The 18,093-nt window shown below is 44.1% G+C and overlaps 1 protein-coding gene across 1 annotated transcript in view; it reads left to right on the forward strand.

Moving 5' to 3' along the window:
• The window catches only part of LOC125942584 (trans-aconitate 2-methyltransferase-like), a 33,193-nt gene extending 20,636 nt beyond the window's left edge, over nucleotides 1-12,557 (forward strand). The window contains exons 4-5 of the mRNA XM_049660773.1: nucleotides 9,305-9,464; nucleotides 12,251-12,557. Coding sequence (XP_049516730.1) covers nucleotides 9,305-9,464; nucleotides 12,251-12,414 — 324 coding nt within the window. The 3' untranslated portion in view covers nucleotides 12,415-12,557. The remainder of the gene's footprint in view (nucleotides 1-9,304; nucleotides 9,465-12,250) is intronic.
• The last annotated feature ends 5,536 nt before the right edge of the window (nucleotides 12,558-18,093 follow it).

Genomic DNA, 18,093 nt, shown 5'->3' on the forward strand with positions numbered 1-18,093 from the left:
CCGTGTTAGCAAAGCGGTGATGATATATGCTTAGAAACTTTTTCTGCACCCGATCTATAATGTCACTGTTGGATCTAGAACTGCTGTTCCAGACGACCGACGCGTATTAATGGTGTGTACAACTTACGGAACGGTGTAGAAAAATTGAATTCTCTCGACAGTCTGCAAACCAAGCCAAGACTGCGCATGCCCCGCATTGCAACGCGTTTAGTGTGAGCTGAAATGTGTAAGGTTGTATCAAACAGTACACCGAGATCATTGATTTCACGGACCTTACACAAATGCTACAATATCTACTCAATAAGAAAAAGAAATGCTTGCTGTTTTGCGGGTGAAAGTCATGACTTTGGTCTTAGCAGTATTCAAGGTGAGGTAATTATCTGTGCACCATTTAGAAAAAGAAAGCAGGTCAGACTGCAGGATGCGACAGTCATCAACAGTGTGAATTGCCTTAAAGATCTTTATGTCATCGGCATATAGGAGGAATTAAGAATGCCGAATGGCGGAAAGAACGTCATTAATAAAAATTAAAAAAAGGAGTGGTCCTAACACTGATCCTTGAGGAACGCCGCTGGTTACCATGTACGATGAAGACGTTTGGCCGTTGACGTTAACGAAACATGATCTACCAATAAGATAACTCCGCAATAGATTTACAATTGACGAGTCAACACCAAAGTGCGTAAGCTTGATGAGAAGCAGTGAGTGGCTTACCACATCAAAAGCTTTACTGAGGTCGCAATATATGGTGTCTACTTGCCCCCTTTGAAGTACCGGCGCCGAGATATGTGTCATGAAGCTTGCGAGATTTGTGATAGTAGAGCGGCCGGTGAGGAATCCATGCTGATTCGGAATCAATGTGTTCTTCACAGTACAAGACAATACTTTGTGAAGAGCAAGCTCAAAAACCTTAGACGTGGCACACAGAAGAGAAATCGGGCGATAATTTGAGACATCGGTTTTACAGCCAGACTTAAATACAGGAAAAACACGAGCAGTTTTCCACATGTGAGGGAAGGTGTAAGTATTCAGAGAGCTATTAAATATAGATGTCATTACTGGGCCAAATATACCGCCGTACGCTTTTAAGATTGCGGAAGGGATGCCATCAGGACCGCAAGATAGGGAAGGCTTCAAGCGCTTAAGGCATTCGATGATCAGCTTTGCATCAAACAACGCAGGACTAGATGTAGGAGCCGTTGTGTGCTGCTGACTGACACCAGCGTTCAAACCTGAAGGAAGAGAAATGGGCAGCAAAACAATCCGCGACTGATTGGACTTCTACTCCACTAGAGTCGAGCAGGCGAAAACACTCCCCGCGATTACTGGTACGCTTGCGGATATACTTCCAAAATTCCGCCGGCCGGTCGGAGGCGCTCTTTTCCAAGAATGCAATATATGCTTCATGATCCCGCTTATAGAGGCGTTTGCAGAGAGTTCGAAAAAATCGGAATTCTTCTCTCCACTCATTAGGCACAGGAATTCTGGATTTACGGTGCGCGCGATCTTTACGCTTTAGGGCAGTTATAAGTTCAGATGAGAACCAATTGGGATATTTAGAGTGCCTAGGACTGTACTGAGGAATGTATTGGCGCATACCGCTCAAAACAAGCTCTGCAAACTGATCTATTTGGTCATCAACATTAGTTTTATCTGTGACCAGGGACCAATCTCTGGTGGACAAGAAGTCATACAAGCCAACATAATCACCCCGCGTGAAAGCAAATCGAGAAGATTCATTAAGGCCAGTCGAGAAGCTCTGCTTCAAGGCTGACACAGAGGCAGTTATCTTAAGTGAGGGGTGAAACTTACCGGGACGGACAAGGGAAATGTCAGAACAGGAAACATCTATAGCTTGAGCATTAGAGAGGCAAAGGTCTAAAACATTGCCACAGGAATTGGCGATCAAATTGTGCTGCTGAAGAGAACAGAAGGACATAAAGTCTAACAACAGGCTGCATTTATTTTCTATGTAATGATTATAATGAGAATATGTAAGCGTGTTCCAATCAATTCCTGGTGTGTTAAAATCACCAAGAAGGATTACTCTGTGTTTGCGATGGGAGGATAAGACATTTTTAATAGAAGAGATGACCTGATCAAACAAAGCAGGAGAAATATTCGGTGGAACGTAGAAAGTTCCGATTAACAATTTTTCACAGCGCGCTAGGCTGACTTCAAGCCAAATCGATTCCTGTACACTTTCTATGTAGCTGCGCCTTACACATGTCAGTGAGCTGTCAACGGCAATAAGTACGCCACCACCTTTTTGCTTAACTCCACTGAAGTCCCGGTCACTGCGAAAGACGTTATAATGTGGCGGAAAAAAGTCTGAGGAGGAAATTTCACTGCAGATCCAAGTTTCGGAAATAACAAAAATAGGAAAGGAAGACGAAATGACATTGGCGAAAAATTCACGTGCCTTGGTGCGAAGTCCACGAACGTTTTGGTAGAAAATGTCCTGATTACACACCACTTTGATCGTTTGGGGTCTTCTCTGAAGCATGAAGCATACCGTCGTGTAGCACCCCACGGAACGGCTTGAACAGGCACCCCATTGGCCACATAGACGGGTCGTTAAGGCGCTTAAGAGCTTCATCGTCGATGGCTTCATCAGCGCAGACGAGAAATGAGGCATACGAATTATGCCTCGTCTTCAGGCGTTTGCAGGCGATTGGTGGTGCTCCGACGTTTGACAGGTGAGCATTCAGATCCGCAGACGTCGTATTTTGAGAAAGCCTGGACACAAAAATGGCTTTCGGTCGCGGGGCGCGTTTCGCTACAGATATTGCCTTTCTCTCCCCAGCTCCAAAACAAGCAGGCCGACGTTCACTCCGAGTTGCCTTGGAGAGATGGTCAGCGGTGACAGCACTCGGCGAAGCAGTCTGGACGGTCGCAGCATAGGTTTTCTTGGACGGGTGAAGCGGCAGCACAGTAGGAGAAATGGGCGGCATCACAGTAGGAGAAATGGGAGACGGTTTGCCAAGCGCATCACGCAGGGAACGCACCTCGACCTGTAGCGCACCTATAGTCTCGGCCTGCTGAGCGGATACCAGCGCGTTTACCCTGTGCAGACGCTCGTTGTCACTCCGCAGCCGCGCCACCTCATCGCTGAGGAAGGATATTCCCTCGAGCGCCTGAAGCAGAAGGCCACGGAGGGCCGCCATGTCACCAACCGCCTCCAAACCGGTCCCGACGAGAGCGGGGCCCTGTGGAGGGGTCGCCGATGGGGAAGCAGCGGGCGTGTTGGGATCGCTAGGCCTAGCCTCTGGAATGTCGGCGTGGTCGGCGTTCTGGCACAGGTTACACGTGAAAGCTTTCTCACCAGACTTCAGAAGCTCAAGGTCCTCGTCGGGCCATGCAATACACTTAACGTGTGCACGTTTTTCGCACGAAATACAGCGATGAAACTACTGTTTTCCGTAGAAAGGCTGGGAGCACAGAATGCAGACGTCCGTACTACGGACGTCTGTATTCTAGTACGGACGTCTAATAATAATAATAATAATAATAATAATAATAATAATAATAATAATAATAATAATAATTATTATTATTATTATTATTATTATTATTATTACTATTATTATTCACGTTCATAACGGGATTATATTACAATTTTATATTCCAGTGTTTTAGGTGTCCATTTTACGATGTCCTCAAAAACTTTCTCGCAGAATGGTCGCAAGTAGTTGTCGTAGAGGAAATGATAATGCAACTCGTAAGCTTCCACTTAAGGCCGGAGTTCCTCAAGGTTCTATTCTATCACCTTTACTTTTCAATATATTCATCAATGATTTATCTCAAGTTGTTTCAAAATGTTTGGTGTTTAAATACGCTGACGACACTGCGTTGCTCTCAAAACATTTTTCATACGACATGGCTATCTCGACTCCTCAGAACAATGTGGAAAAGACAATAATTTGGTTCGCTGATAACTTTTTAAAGGTTAACGGCTCAAAAACCCAAGTCGTTTGCTTGAGGTCCCCTTTAAAACTTACTGCAATAGACGTACCAATTTTTCTGCACAGTCACAACTGTCATCCCTGTCGATGCGTGCCAGTCAACTACGTGAACTCGGTAAAATACCTGGGAGTATTCTTCGACAGCGATATGGCATGGCATAGTCAACTATCACATATTTGCGATAAGCTTAGAAGTGGTGCTTGGTTTTTCTTTCACATTAAATCTATCGTCCCGTTTCAAGTAAAAAAAAAAGAAACTATTGCGCTTGCCTTGGTCTACAGCACTCTTCGATATGGGATTACCGTTTATGCGTTTTGCCCCCTCCCCTCCCCCCCCCCCCGATGGCAAAATCGTGTTGATTCTTTGTTAAAAAATATGCAAAAAACATAGCCTACAACACTCCGTCAATCACAAATCCTAGCACCTTCTCAGCGCTTGGCCTGCCATGCTTCTGGGCTCTGATTTTGCAAACTGTGCAAACTACGAACGTTCGAAACGTTCCCCTCAAAATAAAACACTTCGGGCAGAGTACACAGCAGCTAGAACCAGTAGGTAGTTGCCCGTATTAGATTATCAAAACGACAGTATTTTTTTTACAACCAATTAATCTATCCTTCAGAAACCCGGCAAAGACATGGTCTTTAATAAATCGCCTTCGAGGTAAAGAAGACCGGAGCACTGCTACTGATTCATTTTCGAATGACCCTGCAACAACCGCTATTAAATTTAACGGTCACTTAGCTCGTTCGTCCGATGGAGCAGCTTACGGGCATGCGTTGGACTGCAGGCTCCAAAAATCTGTATCTGCTCCCGCCTTCCTGCCGAAGCTATCAGAACATGATCTACGTAGGATTATTTTCAGTTTCAGACAGAATAAACCACCCGGTTTTGATGGCCTTTCAGCGCGCATGCTTCAAAGAAACTTTGAGGTACTGTCAGGCATTCTTCTTTTTATGCTGAACGGGGCCCGCCGTGGTTGCTCAGTGGCTATGGTTTTGGGCTGCTGAGCACGAGGTCGCGGGATCGAATCCCGGCCACGGCGGCCGCATTTCGATGGGGGCGAAATGCGAAAAACACCCGTGTACTTAGATTTAGGTGCACGTTAAAGAACCCCAGGTGGTCCAAATTTCCGGAGTCCCCCACTACGGCGTGTCTCATCATCAGAACTGGTTTTGGCACGTAAAACCCCATAATTTAATTTTTTTTGCTGAACGGGTTTTTTGACGATACTTCTACCCCTGATAAGCTAAAAAACTGCTTTAGTCAAGCCACTTCACAAAAGAGGTAAAAAGGACGTAATTGAAAACCATAGGCCTATATCTATGTTGCCTATATATACTGTCCCAAGTGTTAGGAAAGTTTCTGTTGGAAGTAATGCTTTCCTTCATTGACAAGTTCTCGATTTTGTCCTCTCATCAGTTTGGATTTGTAGCTGGTAAAGGTACTGCATTACTTTTAGAGTCCTTTTCTGATGAAATATTTTCCGCGTTCAACCAAAATTTGTTTAGGATTGGGTTATTCCTGGATCTTAGTAAAGCCTTTCAGACAGTTAATCACGACATTTTGTTGAAGAAGAAGAAGAAGAAGAACGTAAACTTTAATATCAAATCGATAAGATTTGAGTCCGGCGTACTTTTAGTGGGTCTGGGCACCCGCCGCGGGCGCGGTTCCATTCTGTTGAAGAAATTAAGTTTATTGGGCTTGCGGGGGCCTTTTTATGACATCCTTAAATGTTATCTGTCGAATCGATCACAAACAGTGGTATTAGGCCATCACTAGCTCTATCTTGCCTATCAAAGCCGAGGTCCCTCGAGGGTCTAGTATATCTCCGCTACTTTTTAACATTTTCATGTATGACCTTGCGGCCACTGTTTCAAAATGCGCAATTTTTCAAGACGCCGATGGCACCGTACTGCTGGCAAAGCATTTATGCTATAAATCGGCGATCAATATGCTACAAAAAGATGTCTATAATGTAATTGATTGGTTTTCTAAATTGTCTTGTAATCAATAATTCAAAAACGAAGCTGATTTGTTTCAGAAATCCTTTGAAGATAACGTCGATAGATGAACATATTTATTTGCACCTTAAGGTATGTTGGCCATGTAGTTTTCCTCCAGTGGAGTATGGGCAGTCAATAAAGTACATGGGTGTATTCTTTGACTCAAACCTTTCGTGTGAAACCCATTTAGCGTATGTATGTTGTAAATTCTGAAGAGTTGCCTGGGTACTTTATCACTGTAAAAGTATACTTCCCTTTTCTGTAAAAAAAGTGTGCGCGATCTTGCGTATGGAATATTAAGGTACGGCATCACAATTTTTGCCTTCTGTTCTGCGCGCTGGGAGAGCCGGGTGGACGCCCTTTAAAAAACATGCTCCAAAGTGTAGCCAAGGTAAATATACCTGGTAGCGAAGCTTCCATAGAAGCCCATACGTTCAAAACATGGTTGCTTACCGGCGGTTCATGGGGCTTAGCGCCATCTGTGTGAGGAGGGAACACTTCCGGCGGAAGAAAAAATAATTTGACGTCATATCCGTGAAAAAAGAAGTGACGTCATTTTGTTCTCATAGGCGCGAAATTTGTTTTCGGAGGCCTGCCATTAGAGCTGTATATTCAAATGCCCCGCCATTCGACTTCATGGGCGTTCCGAGTTTTCAGCGCGAAAAGCGATGCCGGAAAAACCGTACGGGTGTCGAAATCGCATCGCTGCACAGAATATACTTTCTTTGGAGGCCGACGAACGCTTTGGGCGTAGATTGCGTGAGTGCTCGTCCTTTCGTCGGACGCCAAGCCCGTCGGCCAGCGCTGTCGCACGAAAACAACTAAAATAAACAAGTATCTGATGGTCGCAACTCGCTACTTTTGACTGCACAGGTTAAGAAACAATAAAACTACCCGCGTCACCTAATTCAGACAAACGTCGACATGCAACACAACACATGTGAGGGGGGCGTAGTGTAACAGGTGAACTTTACGAGCGCGCCTTTCCACGCACTCCAAGAGTTGCATGCCATTGCAAGTGATAGCGGCGTCAACGCCCGCCGCTATCGATGGGCGCTCTCACGGTGGGCCCTGAAAAAAAATATTTATTGATAATGATCTAGTAAAATACAGTTGTATCCTTTCTCGCCATGCGTATATAAAATGAATTAGGAATTTTATTTTCGTTGAATGAATCTAACTGCGTCTCGCTTTAATTTAAAAACGCTTTTTTCTTTCCCAGTGTTTATTCCCTCCAAATATAGTCGCGCTTCAATCGCCGCTTCCATAACCACCCTTGTTGATGTCGGTGACAATTGGTTCTGAACCGCTTTTCGCCCGAAGCTTCGCGACCTATGTGGATCGACCTTGGTGTAGCGCTTAACTCGCCTTTACTTTCATCGGAAAATATATTTACCGCCGTAAGTCTTCCTTCGTTCCGCGCGTTGTTCAAACAGTGGTGCTACGTCATTTTTGGGACTCTGATTTCAAAGTTGAGCATAAAGCTGCACGCATGCTCCGTTCGGGTTTGCGTTTTACTGTGCCTCGTTCCTCAACGAGATATGGTGAGGCACGACGATGTGTGTACGTTCCTAACCTGTTTAACAATTTACGGGAGGATATTTTCTCGGCAACTTCGAAAAGATTACTGAAAAACATGATCCGCACTTTTTAGGTTAAATCTGTTCCATATCCACACTAGATGTACCGTCTTACCTTATGTAACGTTTATGTGGCAATTGTTTTAAAGAGTTGAATCTTGCAGTTTGTGTGTTTGTTAGTTTTTAGGTTTTCGTTATGGGTAAAGCTTGAACTCTATGTACTGTTGTAATAAATTTGCACATCCAAATGTAATGTCGCGCGCACTTTACGTAACCGCGTTACTTTTCTTTGATCTCTGAATGTTCTCCTATTTTTGTGTTGCCTTGCCAAATCTGCCGGGCCATGTCCCACACGCCCTTGTTGGCTTAGACAGGCCTGATGATAACTCTGTATACCTGTTGTGGCAATAAATACATTATTATTATTATTATTATTATTATTATTATTATTATTATTATTATTATTATTATTATTATTACCACACTAAACGTGTTGCAATGCGGGGTATGCGCTCTCTTGGTTCTGTATGCAGACTATCGCGGGAATTCAAGTCTCCTACACCGTTCCGCAAATTATACACAACCATCTGTCTTCCTCAACTCGAATATGCGTCGGTCGTCTGGAACAGCTCTTCTAGATCCAACAGTGACATTATAGATCATGTCCAGAAAAAGTTTCTAAGCATATATAATCACCGCTTTGCAAACCTGGACATTGCACCCTGTACTAGCACTGTTGGATTGTCATTGCCTTCACTTCGCGACCGACGTAATCGCGCTGACCTTCTGTTTCTCTTTAAACTCCTTCACGGTAACCTCACGTGTCCCGAACTTCTCAGCTGTGTCATGTTCCGCATCCCACGCAAGATCACCAGAGAACATAGACCTTTCTATGTTCCTGCCTGTCATCACGAACACTCAACTGTCCACAGAATACAGAATCTTTATAACGCTTACTTTCGTGAACTTGATATCTTTCATAACTCCTTGTCATCGTTCTTTTCCGAGCTTTGCCTGGTATTATAATATCATGTATTGTTCAAGTGCCCTTCTCCTCCTTTTTCTTTTGTATTTACTTTGCGCTTTGTTGTCGGTACTCTCTTCTTTTCACAATTTTTATTTTTATTCATTTATTGTTTAATGATTTTTCCCTGAGTGTCTTTTTTTGGTTTGTAATGTATGCGTGCGCCAGCACTCATACCTTAGGGTTGTTCCTGGGCACGTTAAATAAACATGATTGATTGATTGATTGATTGATTCCCAAATATGTTCCCTTGTACGTGTTTTACTTTTTGTTCGTTTTTAATTACTTTGCAGTTGTTTTCAACATAATTTTTATTACTGTACCCATGTGTCAGTATTCAAACTTTTACGTGGTTACTGGGGAGCTTGGATAACCATCGATCAATTGATTCATTGGTTACTTTCGAATTTACGCCAACGGCATATACAAATCCAGGCCGCTTTCGGCAACATGACTCGGTGTTGGGTTCATAAAGCATTATTAAAACAATAACTATTACTGGCTTCTCTAGGACAATTCGCAACGTATTGTTTGATGCTTTCAACTGTCGTGTGAACGACTTGTATTATTCCTTGCCCCATAAGCGCTCCTGACATGCTATGAGGACATGATTGTCGCGTTTGGCGCAGCGGCACCACTCGGTTCGGTTGCAGGAACGCATATACCACGAAATAAGCTCACACCTGCCGAAAATGTGAAGTTTATGTTCAATCCTTTCTTTTTTCCAACAGAGGTTAAAACCTTACATCCCAGAGACCGCTGGAATGAAGGACATTAGGTCTCTGCGCTCGCACCTGGCCAGCATTGTGAGCGCGACAAACCTCATTCCGCTTGCTTGCGAAGTGTTTCGTACCAAGGCCATCATGAAGCTGAGCCGCGACATATCTCCAGGTACGTAAAACAGGCGCGCCCATTCATGACCACCACGCACCCAGGAACTTTGCCTGTGTAAAGAGCCGACCATCCAATCGGCTGAGCGCGCTCCGAAGAGACTGACATTGGGCGTCAAAGCGGCTTGTGACAGATGAGTGACAGTAGTCGCATATAGGGGAGTTAGACATTCCAAAGAAGGTGTGTGAATTTGTAAAGGCTACACCCAGCGGTAAGGGCCACATCCGTGCATTACCACACTGGGAGAGGTTTCATGGTTGTCGCAACTGCAGTTAATAATAAAGCATGCATGATCAACCGGGTAACCTACGCGTGCTCTAATAACCCTTTTAAAATCAACGGACCTGAAAAGACACTTATAGGCACCATGCCCAAATTACTGTGTGAGTGAACTATCTCATTTTTCTTCTTCTTTTATTCCCTCATCTCCCCTTCCTCTTGCATCTCCTCTTCCTTTTGCCGTCTACGGTACCTTATCACGCTTTAGCTTTAAGAGAATATTGAGCGGCTCTCCCGCCAAGCGGCGCGCCGACAATGCGGAAAAAGGAGAGAGAGTGCAAACAATATAGGATCATATAGGCGCAACCGGATTGGTTGACTCGCTGTCGTCAACCGATGCGTGCGCCGTCGTCGTCTTCTATAGTCGTCGCCCTGCCATCGTCGCCAGGCTGTCGTCACGTGGTCTTCGTTATGCCTTCATTGGCACATGATTGTCGTTGTGCCATCTTCGTCACGCCGTCGTGCCTTTATCGTTATGTCGTGATCGTGCCGTATTCGCGATCACGCTGCCGTTATGCCGTCATCGTCACGCGGTCGTCATCACAGCCATCCTATCGGTTATTTCCGCAGTAGTGCATTTTGTTTTAATGTAAATAAAGGGGAAGCTAGCCTCATTAGGGGAAGCTATCTAGAAATTGCAAATACGCTGCTCACACTGTCTGGCAAACCGCGTTCATTTGACTCGGATGAAATGTTTTTTTTTTGCTTTTTACCGCTTTCACATTAACGCAATTGCTACTTGATCTTAGTAGATCTGCCCGTTAATTTACTATCGCTGGGTTATGGGCACAGCATAATTCGTTAGGCGGGTGTTTCTGTCTTTTTCTGTATCTCCCCATACCTTCATCCTGACAGAATTACATATGGAAGCAATTATATATATATATATATATATATATATATATATATATATATATATAGCCACTCGAAGAGCTGGATAATGTCCGCCCAAAATGTAAGCAAAATTATATTGAATGTACTATCGGAGCCAGTGCCATGTGACACTGGCACTGGCTCCTTAGGACAATGGGGACAAAGTCAATGGTGACGAGCGGCCGAAGGTCTTTGTGGTTTTTTTTAGAGGAATTGTCAAAAGCTACCTCTATTCATTGAGCTTTACAGTTCTACGTGTTTCTGGACACAGTGCTCTATCAGAACTGGTGTTATAATCAAACTAAGAATTGGTAGGAATAAAGTGTGTCTTCGGAAGAACATTCTGGAGAGATGTGGGGTAATTGTAATCGGTCGCACGTTCAGAGCCGCAGGCGCAACAGCTCTGGTACGCGGTCACAGGAGGTGGTGGTGAGCAAGCTGCACGACGGCTGAGGAAACTTTCCGCGGGAACACGCATTACCTTTTAAGATAAGAAACTCTCTGTAGTTGCAACAACAATTCACCCAGCTGCTGGTATCTGCTTAGATTGGGAAAACTGCATCACCGGAGCTTGGGCTGTCACACAAGTTTACGATTGTTTGTCTATTTTTTCACTTGCCTTTAGCTTCTGCATCTTCGGTGCGGTGCGAAGTGACGACACTCTGTGAGATACATGCAGTGCGCTTTTTTTTTCGCAAGTCAACTCTGACACAGCCAGGGGGATGGAAGGACGGACTGATGGACAGACAGGTAGACAAGTGTGCACAAGAGCTACGAATTTTTGCTGAACTGCGAAGCTTTTTGTCTAAGAAACCCGTTCGGGTTTCCTTTGAAGCTTCGTACGACAGCCGGGTGCATCACAATTTTCCCTTTCATGAACCTTCCTCCACCTCATGGATTCCGCAAAACTGATTTGCCATACGTATGTACACATGCAACATGCCGACTGGCGAGTATTACCATAAACCAGGCAGGCTAACTGACTCAAGCTGCTTTTTCCGAGCTTATACAAACACTGGTTTTGTTGTTCTTGTTGTTGTTTTAAAATATCTTGTCCTGTGGCAATATTAGGGAGTTTCATGTTATGGTAAATGCAGTAAGTGCACCACTGTGAGTAAAACTGGATTCACGATCACCTGAATGCTGTTGTAGATAACTGGAACAAGGGCTCTGAGGCGAAACGCCATACGTTCAGTATTCTGGGAAGTAAGCCATAGTCTCTAGGTGAAGGTTCTTTCGATGCTTTGGCACGGCCGATGCTTCTAACGTATTCGCAATGCACAGGCACAGGTGTGGCAGAGGTGTGGCACAGGATGTCGAATGTGGTGAATTTGCACGCCGGCCTACTCATCTGAGATATCGTATAGCTCGCTTCTATCACCGCACAATGCCGCCAGCGGGCGCTGTGTGGCTCATTGTACTTCGGCCCTCGAAGCAATGGTCGCATCATCGAATCGGTGGCTATGCTAGTCTTCGACAATCCAGCACTGGCATCGCTTAACATTTCGCTAAAATACATATTTTATTACAGTCTAGTGCCATGTTGCATCCTTAAATAACAAAAAAAATTTAAATGTCTGGTACCTCATATATGAACATTTCACTTTGTATTTTATGGCGTTTTGGCTTTTCAGATTTCTTCGTCTTGTTGAACCCTGTCTACCCCCTGCTAGAGGAAGCTGAAAAAGCTGAACTGAAGAAGTTCACACTCGACTTCGTCCGTAAACACAGCACCACCGGGGACCCTTACAAGGAACAGATAATGCTCGTCATCCACGCATACAAGTCTACCAACTGAAAAACAAGAGGAAAGGAACGCTCGTACTTTTTTCCAATTTTCGCGTGTGCGTTCTAAATTGGCCAGATTTATCTCCATCTTCAAAACTACCCTCTTAATGTCGAATATATGTATCTCTGTAGTCTCCAAGTATCCTAAATAAATGTGCCGTTTCGCAAATGTGCCGATTCGTCCGATGTCAGTGTACAAAAGGGTTTTTCTTATGCACATCAGTCCTTCCTTAACGCCTCATAGCTGCGGCAGAAGGGCCGCGCGGTGTCATGACAATATGCTAGCTAAACCACTCTGTTTTTTTATTTGTGTTCCACGAACGTGTTCAGAAGCAGGTTTAAATTGAAAGCAATCTTCTAGACGCTTCTGCTCAAGGAAAATGTACAAGAATGGCGAGCCCTACAGAACGCATTGCCGTGTCTCTAGAAGCAGCAATTAAATGTCAAGAGGGTGAGCAAGGCCTTCGGTGCGCTCTCGAGAAATTGGATTAAAGGCTAAGTGCACGAAAATTTCATTCTGGCTATATTTGTTATAAGCAATTTGTATATACCACGGAAGCAATCTTGGCAAAGCCGCAGGGATGGTAATTGTATAGTTTTCTTATTCGCAGAGTGGCAAGATGGGCTTGTTGGTTCATCATGAAGGCAGTATTTCAGCGCTTAGTAAGGACGAGGACAAAGATGGAGACACGAACACACAGGCGCTACTCACAACAATGAAGTTTATTGCCTTGACCACGCCGAACAATATAGTGCCATGCAAGTACGTCACCGACCACGTGAGCCACATTGCTCGCGGGGAGCAGGGTGACAAAACAGGGCGTGCAAACAGCAATGAAAATTCACTTGTACATGCGCAAAAAAGCAAGTTCCTTGTCACTCAACACTAGGGAAGTCTTACTAATACAAGAGTCACCATGATAGTTTATCTGCTCACTCTCGATTATTAGACGGGTTAGTTCACACCTACTACTTCCAACTATCTGCGTTTTGTCAAAGAGAGGGAGACACCCACAAGTATGGCAATGAATAGCTAGAAAACCATCTGAAGGCGTTTTGTTAACTTTGTAGTTATGCTCCTTGAGCCGTTCATTTACGCAGCGTCCCGTCTGCCCAACGTAACATCGGCCGCCCTTCAACGGAATGCGATAAACGACGCCCGATCTGCACTCAGTGAACACATTCTTGTGTTGCTTTTTGCAGCTTTTCTTTAATTTCTCAGTCGGGTCAGTAGTCCTACATAACCTACCCAGCTTGCTAGGTGCTGAGAAAACAACTTGCACATTGTCCCGAGCAGCTAGTTTCTTCAGATTGTGTGACACTTGATGGATATAAGGGATAACTGCTACATTACGCTTCTGAAAAGGAGGCCTAGCATCTGCGTTGGAAGAACCACCACCGGTTTTCTTGCGTCGAAGGACACCCTCTGCTACTGACACCAACACATCAGTTGGGTAACCGGACTTTAAAAGCCTTGAAACTTGTTCGTTTCTACCTATTCATTGCTATAATTGTCGGGGCCCCTAGTCCAGGGCTCCGCTGGCTCTTGCCATCTTCTCTGCTCTCTGGATCAGCTTGAGCTGGTCGTCGAGGGCCGAGCTGGATAGCAGTGCCTGGACATTCAGTTAAAGACATATGAGTATCTCTAAATGACATATCCTCCTGAAAGTCTGTCTCTCCCGTTTTTGAGGCGCGTTGTCAGTGGGGTCGCAGTTTAACACCATTCAAAGTTTCATTTTTATTGTTTTATCACATACTGCGGGCCGAATAGGGTCCAAGTAGGAGAGGCAGAAAACAAAATGGACAAAAATATTCGACCTTGAAAAAAGCACGCGTATTGAAAAAATGGGTTGATCCCTCTTATATAGGAATCGGTATAGAACACGAAAGTGAAACGTGTCTTCACAGAAGTAGTGTAATGTTTATTGCACATTGATATATAATGTCTATTGGTGTTTTGTGGCTAAAGCGCCCTTAGGCGTTGATGCACCCACGCTGACGCCTGGTGGCACGTCTCCTCCATCACGACTACCAACGTCGATGACCATGAGCAACCGTCGTGCATATGGAAGCTGCACTACGCTGCACACGCTAGCACAACGCGAAAGACGAAGCACGTAACTGACACACTAATACAACGCGCAAGACAAAGCACGTAACTGAATCGTCACCGAGTCAAATCAGCGCGTACAGCGCGTCGTAATTGCAGCCTCCGCGATCAACTTCAGAAACATTTTCAGAGCTAATTGCGGAGGCCACGCTCCGCTGTGCTGAGTACGGTGAACGCCACCTAGGTGGCGTTGGTAGTGCTTCTTGATGCCAGCGTCCCTTCGAATGCTGGCATCGAGGCGTCGTAGTGCTGAGACCACCGAAGCGTTCACTGTCGGTGCGCGTTAGTGTCATAATGCAGTACTTCTCTTTTCTGCTCGTAGGCGGCGGCACCGCCCCGAGCAAGAGCGCGGGTACACGGAGGAGTGTTAGATATATAAGGCGCGTCTGTGTAGCTCTCTGCAAATGCGTTTGTGGCGCAATGGGTTAAACGCTCGGCGATCTATCGTCGCGGACCGAGAGGTCGTGGGTTCGATTTGCAAATTTTGCATGTTTGTGGAACTTTTTCTTCTGGTTTCTTTCTTTGTATTATGTTCGTGTACATTGTAAGCTGACGTATTTCCGTGACGGAAATACGTCAGTGAAGTCTTGGTGGACCCCGGCATAAAACACTTTCGTGTTAAAAAAGACAGAAAACTGGACGATGCATACTTATACAAAATTGAGCGAGATATTGCACGCATAACAAAAAGCCATAAAGGAAAACGAGCAAGGCGCAACAATAGCAATATAGCACATCACAGACAATTCATTCTGATGGTCCAAATCACTAATCAGGGACAAGGAGAAGAGAATCATGCGGCAATGCATTCCAATCTGTGATTGTATTGGGGAAACATGGATACTTTTAAACATTCGTGCGAGCAAAATTAGGTTCAATATAGTGTTGATGCCTGTGACTGTTTAGTTATATGTATTCATGGGGATGAATGCCTAGTTTAGAAAAATATAAGCGGCTAAGAAACTTCATTCTGCCAATTCTTCTGCGTTCTTTTAAGCCTTCCAGCATTGCTTCCTGCAGCATAGCAGATGGGAAGTCCCAGCGTTTATACGAGTTATATATAAAACGAGCCGCTAACCGTTGAATTTTTTTCTATTTTTTCTATTTCCACCGTTGTGCGAGGGTTCCACACAATAACTGCGTGCTTGAGAGAAGGTCTTACTATGGCTTTGTACGCGCTGTTTCTTAGTTTGTTTGATGATCTTAATTTGTGTTTTACGAAGCCTAACATTTTACGAGCTGCAGAGCATACGAGTATGTTATCAATGTGCGTGGTCCATTTTAGCCTGGGTTTAATTGTAATCCTTAAATACTTATATTCATCTACTTGTTTGATTATGTTAGCGTTTATGTTATACGAAAACACCAGTTTGCTTCTTTTATTAGTAAGACACATCTGTACTGTTCTTTCAAGATTATTAATCATATCACACTTAGCACACATTCTGCCAGTAATTTTAGATGCACGTTCAACTGAAGTTGGTCCGAAAGAGAATTTATGGTTTTAAAAATGACACAGTCGTCGGCAAACAGTTTAACTTAAACAGTTCATTTGACAGAGTCTGCCATATCATTGACGTAGATGTTAAACAAGACCGGTGCTATTACAGATCCTTGAGGCACTCCCGGTTAAACATTAAATTTCTAGAGCACAATCCGTCTATATGTAAATATATTTTTCTGTTAGTGAAATAAGATAAAACCCAGTTGATTATTTTTGAAGGTACACCGATTGTTTTCATCTTTAGGATTAGTTTATTATGAGGCACCCTGTCAAAAGCTATGGAGATGTAAACAAAAATATTATGTCTGCCTGACCATTCATATCTAGACCTTTAGCAAATTCATTAATGGTTGCTATTAACTGCGTGTTAGTAGAAAAGCCCCATCGAAACCCAGCCTGTGCATTGCGTATGAAATTGTGTTTATCCAAAAAGTTATTTAAATATTTCACCTTATATGCTCGAACACCTTGCAAGAAATACACGAAAGTGAAGTGGGCCAATAATTACTAATTTCTACCGGGCTACCTTACTTAAAAAGCGGAACAACATGAGCCAGGAGCCAATCTGTGGGTACTTTGCCAGTTTTCAAGGACCTAATAAATATTATGAGAACAAATCTACCTATCAGCTGTGCGGATCTCTTCAGAAAAAAAGCCAGAACTTTATCTGGACCAGTTGACTTCTTTGCGTCTAAGCGTAGGTGTGGTTCAACTACACCGTCCAAGGATATGAACAGACCGCCTGATCCATCTGTTGCGCGAGTGTGGTATCACAATCGTTGTCAAGCGTTCAGAACAGGCTTTGAAAGTAATAATTAAACATTCGCGCTATTTGCCTGCTATCTGTAACGAAAGCGTTGCCGAACGCTACCTGCTCGATTCGCAGATGCCCTTGTCTCCCAAGAACTGCCAGAATTTTCGTGGGCTTTCTGATGCAAAATGCCCAAGTGTTTCAGTGAAATAAGGTTCTCGGGACTCTCTCATTCTATACTCGATGAGAGTTTTTAGTTCTTTAAGCACCTTGTCATCAGCGCACTTCACTTTCGGGCGACGCTTTAGCCTACGTTTTATCTGGAGCAGCTCTCTGGTGATATACATATACTGGTGAAGTTATACCAATGGTAAGTTTAATAAAAAGGCTGTGGTAGCTACTCGAAATCTACTTGCACAAGCGATTTATGAGCTTTGGCGGACACAATTTTAGAGTCACCAAACACATATTTACACAACTTCGTAATTAATTTTCTTGCTATCGCGATTACGGTATATTTATATTTGAAACGTATAATGATGTCGTATGCAAAATATTTGAACACAACCTTATTTTGTTTGATTCTGCAGAAGCGCTTCTGTTCCGACGTAATTACCAAGAAAGTTGACACTCAGTCAGGTGATTTCGCATTAAAGGGCGTGGATCTCTATACAACGTCAAGCCCGCATTGTGACGTAGCTTACTGCATGTGGCACATCGTTTGCAAGTTGGGCGAAGCTAACAGCTGCGCTATATTGCTCTCGGTCGGTGAAAATAGGTGACGACTGACTCCCTTTCTCATGCATTGTCCTTCTCTCATGGCTTGACTGCGTTGACGTTGTGTAGAGATCCATGCCCCTGAGTGCGAAATTACCTGCTGAATGTCCAATTAGAAGATGAATAATTCGGAACAGAGGCACTCCTGAAAGTCAAAGTTAAGTTGTCTCCAACCGTGTGGTACATTGGACGTATCTTTATAGCCACGGCCAAGTTTAAATGCGTGCAAGAGGCTACAAAAACAAACACGCACACCACTTTACGATGAAATTTGGGACGTCATCATAGGTAAAGACGTTTTTGGCTTCAGTGACCACATAGCTGCTATAACATCTGATGTCACCCTACTTCGAACTACGTTTGCAACGGTTAAAGTATCATTGGAAATGTCGGTCATAGCTGGTGTCGACAGCATATAAACAGAAGTTGGAAGGTGATTGAATCTCAAGTTGAAATTGATGAAAGACCCTGTCTCCCTGGTCACGTTGGGGATGAGAATGAGTGTATGAACCGTACAAGTTGGTTGTGAGAGCAACGTTGGAGCGAC

The sequence above is a fragment of the Dermacentor silvarum genome, chromosome 1 (assembly GCF_013339745.2).
Source record: "Dermacentor silvarum isolate Dsil-2018 chromosome 1, BIME_Dsil_1.4, whole genome shotgun sequence".
Lineage (NCBI taxonomy): Eukaryota > Metazoa > Arthropoda > Arachnida > Ixodida > Ixodidae > Dermacentor > Dermacentor silvarum.